Source organism: Corvus brachyrhynchos, unplaced genomic scaffold (genome assembly GCF_000691975.1).
Source record: "Corvus brachyrhynchos isolate BGI_N302 unplaced genomic scaffold, ASM69197v1 scaffold14, whole genome shotgun sequence".
Lineage (NCBI taxonomy): Eukaryota > Metazoa > Chordata > Aves > Passeriformes > Corvidae > Corvus > Corvus brachyrhynchos.
Genome location: NW_008239110.1, coordinates 10,526,619 through 10,537,622, shown reverse-complemented (window position 1 = coordinate 10,537,622; position 11,004 = coordinate 10,526,619). Strand labels below are relative to the sequence as shown.

Below are 11,004 nucleotides of genomic sequence, written 5' to 3'. Positions count from 1 at the left end.
GGAGGCAATGCCCTCACTGGAGAAAGTGCCACTTATTTATTTTTCACTTTTTTTATTGTCAGTTATCTGTCAATGAGAATATTTTCCTGTCTTTTCTGTATGAGATATTGTGGTTGATTGCTTAGAACAGGGTAGAGACCCCAAGACTTCTTTAATATTTCCTCTAATAAATTTTTTATATGATGTTGAGGCTTTTGTCAAAAAATATTAGTAAAAAAGGACATGGAGGTGCTATGCTTTCTTTATCAGTTAAACAATAATCCATGGGAAGTAATATATATATATACTTCTAGCAGCCTTCCAGTACCTAAAGGGAGCCTACAAAAGAGGTGGAGAGGGAATTTTTACAAGACCAGGTAGTGATAGGATAAGGGGGAATGACTTTAAACTGAAAGATGGTAGGTTTACATTAGGTAATTCTTAGAAATTCTTCACTGTGGGGGTGGTGAGGCACTGGGACAGCTTGTCCAGAGAAGCTGTGCTTGAACTTGTGTGCTTTGTCTGGAGTTTTTTGCTCCAGCCTGGCGTTTTGGAGGTGTACTCAGAAATCTTTATGAGGCAGACATACATGATTTACACTTCAGATCCCAAAGAGACGCATGATTTCATCCTCTGTATTTGTGCACAGGTTGTAGCTCCTGGTCAGCTGAGGCTCCTCCTTAAAGCTTTCCCTTCTTTAGCTCCAGAACAGCTGCAGTGCAGAACCATCTTACAGAGAGAGATCATCCAAGATATACTGCGGCAGCCAGGGCAGCAGTGGCCTCTTCCCCTACCTCAGCCCACAGGCTAAGGGCAGTAGGTCAGCCCAGTCTGGTATTCCAAACAGGCTTCAGTGAAAGAAATGGTTTTTCAGCTGCCACTCCACTGTTAGAGGTGGATCTCATCCTTGTCCTTTAGCACGGTGCCCCTGAGAGTCCTGCAGGGAATAAGACAGGGAGGGTTTAGCAGCTCCAACTCCTATTCTGCACTGAAAGCAGCTCATTAAACACGAGGCTGATGAGCCAGCCCTTCTTCCCGTGGCATTGCCTTATTTTGTCTCTTGGAGCAAGCTTAAGTCAGGCTGTCCTGGAGCATTGGCAGACCAGTGACAAACTTGTGCTCAGGTTTGCCAGCATCCTTGTCTGCTCTCACCAGCAGGCAGTTCACAACATGCACAGATGAAGTCACGTGAAAGGGAATATTTGAAGCTGACTCACCTAGGCTAACTTCCAAAACCCAGGTACTAATGCAAGCTGCTTGTACACACTTAGTTATTTTCCAATTAAATACAACATGAGTGTCATTTGTGGACTTATATCTTTGTCTGGCAAGATGAATAATAAATGTTGATGCTTGTCAGTTATCAGAACTGAAAATCTTCAGAGTGTGGTATTATTCTGGGGACTGGATGGATTTTCACAAAGCCCAATTTTTGTCCCTCTCTTAAAAGTTCAGGCACCTCTGAAACGTATCTGTAGGAGAGGAAAAGACATTCTGAGTCAACAATAGAAGTAAATAATCTCAGTGCTGAATTATCATGACAATGAGTTTAGCCCCAAAAAGAAAGTATGGCAAGACACATACAGGGCAGGTTTAATAATTTAATTTTTTTTTTTTTTTTTGCCTAATTGTGTCAGAACATTCAGATGAGCAGGAAATTCAAGGCCTGGAGATTGCAGAATTGATTAGTAAACAGTGGCATCTCACACTCTTCGTAAGGTGGGATTGCAAGGTTACATCAGATAAAGTGCCAGAACTGGAGGAAGCTATGCAAAACAATGCTAAGACACACTAACACTGCAAATCAATTAAAAATAAACAACAGAAAGCTGCCAGCTACAACAGTTTTGTTTCTCTAACACAGAGGCAGTAAGTAAAAGTCACCAACCTGATGAGAAAGAAGAACTGCCAATAAGCCTAGCAGCAATGATTCAGCTTTTTGATATTAAGGTTCTGAAACAAAAAGTTGAAACTGTTTTGAGTGTTAGAGGCTACAGGGGTAGGAACTCAGGCTTGAGTGCTGCAGCATTTGGGATCGGGTGACAGTGGTCCTCGAACATAAGAGTGATTTGGTTTATCATCGATTACCTCACAGTTTAAATCCCACAAAGGCCCTGAATTTGTACTCTGTTATACTGAATTTTTTTTTGGTTGCCTGTCTTACAATTTTTGGCTGCAGTTTTTCATGACCTAAGACTCTTTCCTTCATTTGTGGAGGCAAGTTGCTCAGCTCAAAGTTCTTCTACTGCATTGTTTGAACAATGAGCTATGACTGCCAAATCTCAGTTTCTGGGATTTCCTTATCTTAGTGTGGTGGGAATGACATGCACATTGCTTTAAAAAGTTCTACTGGAGAAGCAGGCAGTTTGAAAGCATCTCAAGGAGTCCTACTGTTGAGTAGCAACCACAGAGATAACAGCATGAAGCAGTCAAGTGGAGTGGAAAGTGAAAATGAGAGTTACACTTGATAGCAGATGGTAGTTTTTCCTAATAAGAATCATCAGAGAACAGGGAACAAGGATAATTCTGTGCTTTTCCATCTTTAGTCAGCTCTGGCTACAGCCACTGGGTACTGACATTAGCTCTTGCTCACAGTTTGGAACAGCTTTATGAACCTGTCAGAAAGGTACATACTATGTTACTGTCAGAAGATAAAAGATTTTCTCTTTGGACTGTGTCAGCAGCTCCTTCCTGGCCTAGATCAACTCCTGCATTTAGTATCTACTGTTTTAGAGAAGATGGGACAGGCATTGTTACTCAGTTATTGTGAAATAAGTAATGTCATTCACTAATCCCTGTTATTTGGCTGGGCTGTTACTTTATTGTATTACATGGTTTGGTTTGTTCATGTTGGCTGTTTGAACTAGTCAGATTTTCAGTTATTTATGTCTGAAATCTGCACATTGTTCTTGTTCTTATGTTGTTCTTGTCATCTCCTTTTTAAAAAGAGGATGGAGGCTCTCAAATCTCCCTGAAACATCAAGTAGACATGGCTGTTCAGGTGGCTTCTGGGATGGCATACCTTGAATCTCAGAACTATATCCATCGGGATCTGGCAGCCAGGAATGTTCTTGTTGGTGAACACAATGTTTACAAAGTGGCAGACTTTGGACTCGCAAGAGTTTTCAAGGTAGGTTGTGAGAGGGTTAATTGTCTCTGCTTTTAACTCTGGAGAACAAGGTGGAAGAGGCCAACTAAAGAATGAATTGTAGCCCTGAATTGCTGGATTCAGAAAAACGCAAACCCAGGGAGAAAAGGACCTATAAAATGTTCATTTGTATCTTCTACCTGCATTATCCCATATAAGGTTAGAATTTGTCCTGTGCCTTTGTGTCAATCTGAAGAATCCTGGTGTCTGCTTCCCACCCAGCCACCCAGGAAGGAGCCTGGCAAGCAATACCCTTTGTTGGACAAGCTTTATCCACAGCATCTGCAACATGGAGAGGAATGATGGAAAGATTATACACCTGGGCCTGTAAGGGAAGGCATATAAAAATGTCTTGACAGCTATTCTCCCCTTGTTCCCTTCCCCACTGCCTCCATAATGGTTGTGAGCACAGGCAGTAATCATAAAATGACCTTATTCCTCTCCACAGCTAACAGCAAAGTTCATAAAGTGAGCTCTCAGAGCTTTTATATCTGATGCGGTCACAAATTCTTCACCACTGCACTGTTTTGTTTTCTTTTCTCTAGTCCTTGAAGGCAGAGAATGCCAAGTATCATTGACCAAAATCTCCCTATGAAAGAGTCGTGGTTTAGAAATGAGATTTCCTACCTCTGAAAATGATTTTATCAGTGTTGGAAAGATTTAATTTGCCATATTTTATGGATTTCAATATGAAATCCGTAATTTGTGAGTCTGTGTTTGTTTGGCTTTTATTATTTATTTATGTTCTTGCACTGAGAAGGAAAAACGGAGAAAAAAGTTCTCTGCTTCTCATTTGGTTTTTTCATTCAAGCAGCAGAAATTGAAGTTCATAACAGAACTAGATTTATTACATACTGAAGTATAGAATAATGGCTTAAAAACGGCATCAAGGGATTTTGAAAATTCTTTTCAGTTTAGCTTGATTCTTCTATGTATGCATTAGTTCATATTGCAAGTTTTTAATATAAAAAAAATATACATTTTTAAATGAACAATGCTCATAATGGATATTTCTCTTTTGTCCTCACTAGAGAGGGTAATAATTTACAGCTGTTGACATTTCTTGTTAAAACTGAACTTTACTAAAATACTCAGTCATAGAGTCATTTAGGCAGACTTTCTTAGGAATATTTTGTCTCCTAAGTGAAAACACTAACACGGTCACATACAAAGGATTAAGTGTGAGAAATAAAATCTGTATTTTCACATGTGTTATTTATATAATGAAATAATTTCTTGTTTCTAAAGATGAGTGTATCAGTATCAGTATAGAGATACAAATCAGTAACAACCAGTATTTTCAAAACTACAGAGCATTGCAGCTGGGAAACATACATTTTGTATTTAAACAATCAAAAAAGCAAAATCTGGTACATGTATGCCTGGATTTACATGTGAAAAACTTCACCAAGGCTTGGGTGTGACTTGTGTACACTAAATTACATGTAGGAATTAAAGAGGGAATAAATGTTCACAAAATTTAGATGTCTGTGCTATAAAGCTTTAAGGACATGATTCTACAAATTTGCAAGTCAACAGTTTTTCTATGTGTCTTTCACCTACACTTTACATTAATTAATTTGACTCACTGAGAGCTAATATGTTAATTTGAATCAGCCAGAGTTTATTCTTTTGTCCCCAAAAAAACTGCTTAAGTGACTGTTATCAAAGTCAATGGCCCTTCAGCACCACAATAAATCACAGGAGAAAGGTTCTGAAATTCATTAGCTCTTGTTCCTGCCTTCTCTGTTTACTGAAGACCAGACGTGGAGACATTTGGTCTCTAGTGTCAGCAGGATGCTTACGCTGCCACTCCTGACAGACTTCTGAAATCTTGCATGCCCAGTCCAGAATTCACAGTAACAAGTCATAATTAATCAGGAGACACTCCAATGCTGTGTGCTTGCTTGAAATGATAAATGTGTTAGAAAAGCCTCTGATGAAGCCTCGGCATTTCTCAACTGTGAAGCCGAATCCAATGATAGACTTCAGATAATGGGTACTTTAATGCCATGAAAGACACGAGTTTGGATAAAAAATGATAAGATAAAGCACGTACTGAGCTTAGTCAGATGCTTAAGTGCTTTGCTGAAGCAGATCTGAAACCAGGCTTGCTTCGTTTTACCCATGACAGGTAGAAAATGAAAACGTATATGAAGCTAGGACTGAAACAAAACTCCCAGTGAAATGGACAGCCCCGGAGGCAATCCGCTACAACAGATTCAGCATTAAATCAGATGTCTGGTCATTTGGGATACTTCTGTTTGAAATAATCACCTATGGGAAGATGCCTTATGCTGGTAAGTACTTTTACCTAAAGAATGATGTCTAATTTTTTCTTTCTTTCAGAATGACACAAAAAAAAGAAGGTTGAATGCCTGTACTACAGGCATGTTAAAAGGTTAAAACTTTAAAGAGAGAAAGAAGGCTGTACAAATGAGGTGAATTTAGCGGGTCAGATCTTCTGGCTTCCCCAGGCTCCCTGGAAGCTTTGCAAAGGCTGTGATTAGCACACATTTAAGCTTTCTCTTGCTGGAGTCAACCTGCACTGCACAGGCACCTAAGCCAGCTGGCTATTTTCTTCCAGCATCAGATCAAAGATGCCAATTCTTGGAATATGAAAAAAGGGAAGAAAGAAAGGAAGGGGTTTTTATTGCCCAACCTTTCCTTTTTTACTTTTTTTTTAGTATATCCAATGGAAGAATAAATTGTATGAAGCGCTGCACAAGCACTTCAGGAAGAAGGTGTCTGAAAATTAAATCAGGGTATTTTTACCCCTTTCCCTCATATTTGACTATTGCAGTGAAAAGTCTTCATAAAGGAAAGGATTTTAAATAATTAAAAAATGAAATGTCACCAGCCTCAAAGTAGATATAGTAGTCTGAGAGCAGCTACTATTTCTAGTACTGTGAGAAATGCTCAAAGAACTGTGGCTCCAATAACACAAGGTATCAGTGAGATGATTGACTGTGACTCATTTTGTGCTGGTGAGTAGAACTCAAGGGAAGGACTAAAGCAAAGAAAAAGTTATGTTGCATCTATACAGGCCTGAGGGGTGGTGTGTTCACCATAAACTACATTTCACAGGGTCCCAAACTGATATTTTCTGTAAAAGGAAAAATTGATTTTGCTTTTTGATTCCCATCCTCATCCCCTGCAAAACTGTTCTGAAGAAAAAAAAAGAAAGCAAAATATCCTGAAGTCTTATATAAACTATAGGTGTGTGCATGTGGACACACATACATAAATAAATCATTTTAGTACAAAAAAATATGTAACACTGTGGCTCTGGATATTGTCTGAAAATCTATTCCGTATTACCCCTTTGCAAAGTTTATCGGTACCTTGAAAGTAGAAAATGTCCTTTTGCCATGGTTATTTGCTTACTTGGTATTACTTCCAGGAGTTTGTTCTCAGTAATCAGCTAGGAGAAGAGGTTGTGTTGATTTGTGGTGGCAGTGGGTAATGTGCAGAGGAAACACCATTCAGAGATCTAAGGAAAAGAAGTTAACACAACTCAAAATTTAACTTAATGAGTGAAAAATTGGAAGGGAACAGGACAATAGTATACTCTGCAAGAGTATATAAAGGTGTAGCAAAGATAGGGGAATGGTTGCTTCTCCATGACTGGTGGCGATGTAGCAGGCAGGATGCCATTACCCAGATGTCCTTGAGGAAAGTTAGGGTTGACTTTAGGGAAAGCTCCTGAATGTGAGGAAAATTCAGCAGCAGGACAGGTTTTCTTGGGAGATTTTGCAGTCACTGAGACTAGAAGGATTTAGGAGCTATTTTAGCTAAATAGATGACAGAAAAATTTTGACAAACCCAAATAGTGGAGGAAAAGCCTCGCACCCAGACAAACCTATTTGTGATGCTTTGCAGGTGGCGCAGTCAGGGTGAGGTGGTTGGGAAATGTTGAAGGTGGTTTTTAATTGCTGATAAACAGAAGAGATGAGTCCCTGCCCCTGGAATTTTTCAAGGTCAGGATGGAAGGGGCTTTGAGCAACCTGGTCTAGTGAAAGGTGTCCCTGCCCATGGCAGGGGTTTTGGAACTTGGTGATCTTTAAGGTCCTTTCCAACCCAAACCATTCTACTGTGATTCTATGATGAAGAGAGAGAGGAACCAATGGCATCCCTAAGTAAGCCCTGAGTAGCCTGATGAACTCATTTCGGGTTGCAGGTATGCCAGGACACCTGGTGATCCAGCTGCTGGACAACGGGTACAGACTTCCTCAGCCGGAGAGGTGCCCAGTGCAGCTCTACGAGATGATGCTGCGCTGCTGGAGCGCGGAGGCCGGTGGGCGGCCCACCTTCGATGCCCTCAGCAAGCAGCTGGAGAGCTACTTTGACATCGAATCCTGTTCCAATGCCTAGGCCCAGGCCATGGGAAATGAACCCTCAGGAAATTCCCGAAGGACATGTCCTAGCCAACACGGCTAATAGGGGGCTGTGGAATCAGCCTAACCCCAGGTGTGCAGGTTATTTGGGGGTGCTGAGAAATCCTGGTACATTTAATCCCTTCTCTGATCTTAAAAGACTCTTAAAAGTTTTGCTGCTGGCAAGTGTTTTGCAAAACAAAGCAACAGGAAGCCGGAGAAGTGGGTGTTTCTAAAAAAAAAATGTGTCTTCTATTTATTTTAAAATGACAGATTGGAAGAATAAACAAATTAAACGAGTCTAGCTAAACAACTATTGTAGCTTTTTGTCATTTCTTTATTGGAATAATTACTTGCTGTTACTTAGATTTTTCATTCCTATCAGTTTGTTCTCATGAAGGAATGTGATGGCTCTACACAGCAGGATCTGTGCTCCCTGAGTCCTCTCATTGTAAAAAATAATAAAAGTAATCCCGTGACTGTGATGACTCTGATTTGGCAGAGTCCAAATTAATTGCCTTGCTTAGACTTGAAGTACATGTGCTTTTGCTATATCTGAAAATAAACAGATATTCATGGGAGAAAAGGAATTATTTTGCTTTGTGGATGCACAAGCTGATCTTTTTATACTTTGTCTACTGTATTTCTTTTACAAGAATAAACAAAATTATTATTAGATTTTTGAAGCTGTTTGTTTTTAAGATCATCAAATAGTGCTACAGAACCTATGAGTTATTGTCCATTGAACTGTAAGGATTTATTTTATGGCTCTTAATTGTAGAGATATTGGAGGAAAAGATATTTTAACATGAACTCAAGACTGTCTCAGTGTTTTAGAGTGACAGCCTTTTCAATCCTGCTCCTCCAGATCATGAACCCACTCCAACAGGGCAGGTCTACGTATTTGACAGAGTAACTAGCAATCTCTTCTTCTACCTTCTCCAGATTCAGCTCTAATACAGGAGACTTAAGTAATAATCCATTTTATTGTGTTCCATGGAGAAATGGAGCCCAGGTGCTTCTTCTAGCAGTCTTTATAACTAGAGATGTTAAATTTTTTTTGTCCTTTCCCTAACTACAATATTGGTTCTGTTAAAATCTGGTATCACTGTGACAGTTTTATATTCTCATTTGTGAGGTTTACAGAACCAAGTTTTAATTATTTACTTATGATTCATCAGTTAATTATTTAACAGCATAATTCAGGAATTAAGAGCTGTATTGTGTTAACACAGTGTGAGATCAGTATAAGTGTGCTGCCATTTTCCTCTAATATCAGAAATGTTCATGACTTTAAGGTCTGGGTGGCTTTTATTACATCTTTTTCATATTGTTTTCTTTGCTTTATATTTCAAATCTATTAATCTCGTTTGCTTGTCTTGCTTCTAATTTTTAATTTCCTTTCCCTCTCTACCTTTGGAAGGCAGAACACTGCTTGTTTCTTTCATACACACCTCTTATGTACTCATTATTCAAAAGCCCTTTCCTTATTTATTGTTTTTCTCCTCTTTCTATCTCACTACAGCATCTTTCCAGCACTGTGTCTATGTTCAACTTAATTTTCTGTGCAGTGTTTCTCTCTACTAACCCTCTTTATACTAATTAAATTTGTAAAGCATAATACGGCCATAATTAATTAGCTGTCAGAGCATCCATGTGATTTTGGAAAGTAGTCATCCACTCTGAAAGAAGAAGAGGTTAAATGGCTGGCATGGAAGGACCTGGGAGATTCCCAGGCAGTTTCCTGCTGTCCTCCATCCATGCTTGTTTTGAGACTTGTGCTAGCTACTGGCTCATGGCCTCAACAAGATGTTATTTATGATTATCAAACCTCCATCAACCCGTGCGTCTCTCATCTAGCTAGGAGCTGTGTTTAACACTGTTGCAGTATGAGGTTAACAAACCCCACAGAGTGGGTTTTATGTAATAAGAATACTAATGCTGTTATTTGGAAAGATCTCTGAGTCAAACTTGTGATCTTCATGTTCAAGTAATATTTCTAACATGATTTTTCAGATTTATAACATTAAAAATGTTGTTAATAAAAGTTGAGTTTTCCCAATCAAAAAAAAACCACCCAAAACTGCTGATAAAAGATATAATCTTAAAAAGCACAGATGTGTGCATTTCACAGGAGACAAATTGCTAGGAAAAAAAAATTGACAGCAGGGAAATAGGAAAGTTTTCAGAATTTCAAATTACACCAACTGGTCCAAGCTGCTCTCTGCTGACCTCTGCCCTTGGGTGGAAGTCAACAGGATATTGCAGAACCCCACTGAATTGACACCAGTAATTCCGAAGAAATCCCACCTGAATAATGAATATATTCCTAAACCAACATTTATGCAGTAGAAAGTCTATTTGTACAGCTAAATTGACTTCTTTGTCTCCTTAATTTCTTCTATATTCAAAGGAGAGAGAAAAAGGGTCCTTGAAACGATGAATCAGTGCCCTAAAACTGCATTTCTCTCTGAAGCACCCTTGACAGCATGCTCTGTGTTTGCTGCTGTGAAGGAATCTGGCAGAGACCCTTTGCAGAGGCGTGTGTGTAGTCCACATGCTGCAAACTGCAATCAGCTGTTTCAAGCTCCCTCTACCAAGTGTGGCCTCGGCAGCCACCTTAGGCTGAAAGGAGCAGGAGCTGCAAGTGAGCTGCGCCCTGCTGAGCTGTGTGAGGGGCAGGCACCTGCGTGTGATGGCCTCCAGGTGATGCAGCCCGGCACTCGGGACTGCTGCTGGCAGGCACCTTTCCCTGCTGTTGCATCCTGCCACTCCACCTCTGCTTCCTCTTTGCGTGCTTGCACAGCCGCAGCTGGTTAATGGAGTTTGGGTCTGCCAGCTGCCTCTCCCATGTGCTGGCCTGGGGTGGGAGACGTGCAGTGCTGTCTGAAAGCAGCAGGGAGGTTCACTTTGGTGGGTCTCACTATAGGCACTACATCAAGTAAGTTAATTTTGAGTTAATCTTTGAGGCAGCCTCTGCATTTCTGGCCTCCCCAAAATGTACTGTAGGTGAAAAGGTGCAGTGAATCTTTGTCTTCCAAGCATGAGCTCCGTTTCCACCTCACTGATGTGTGTCCTGAGACCAGTGCACTTTCTTTTCATACCAAACTTGAAAGCAAGGAAAAGCAGGAAAGTAGGTTCATCTTTCCCTTTCTCTGGGTTGCACTAATTCTGGTGCCTGGTAGAGTCCCTTTGCCACTATGAACAATCCAGTGGAACAATCCAAGCTTGGAAACCACAGATGCTGATCTCAGATCCATTGGTTCCTCTTTCTGGCTTAAATCCATGCGCTTGCATTCATGCCCTCATTTTGCCTGTCTGGAAACTGCTGCTGTACAAGGGAAATGCTGCCACTCTAATATGAGGTCTAATTTTGGATTTTTGTTTTTCCTTGGGCTAGCAGGGGAACAAAGGAGACAAAAATCACTAAGTGCAACAGAATCAGTAAAGCTCTGGAAATAAAAAGTAATATGGAAAATTAATCATTTGTCAGCTCTTTCT

At 40.1% G+C, this 11,004-nt stretch overlaps 1 protein-coding gene across 1 annotated transcript in view; it reads left to right on the top strand.

The window, feature by feature from the left end:
• FRK (fyn related Src family tyrosine kinase) overlaps window positions 1-8,084 on the top strand; it is a 48,704-nt gene extending 40,620 nt beyond the window's left edge. The window contains exons 6-8 of the mRNA XM_008637936.2: window positions 2,928-3,109; window positions 5,262-5,427; window positions 7,308-8,084. Coding sequence (XP_008636158.2) covers window positions 2,928-3,109; window positions 5,262-5,427; window positions 7,308-7,501 — 542 coding nt within the window. The 3' untranslated portion in view covers window positions 7,502-8,084. The remainder of the gene's footprint in view (window positions 1-2,927; window positions 3,110-5,261; window positions 5,428-7,307) is intronic.
• Window positions 8,085-11,004: the final 2,920 nt, after the last annotated feature.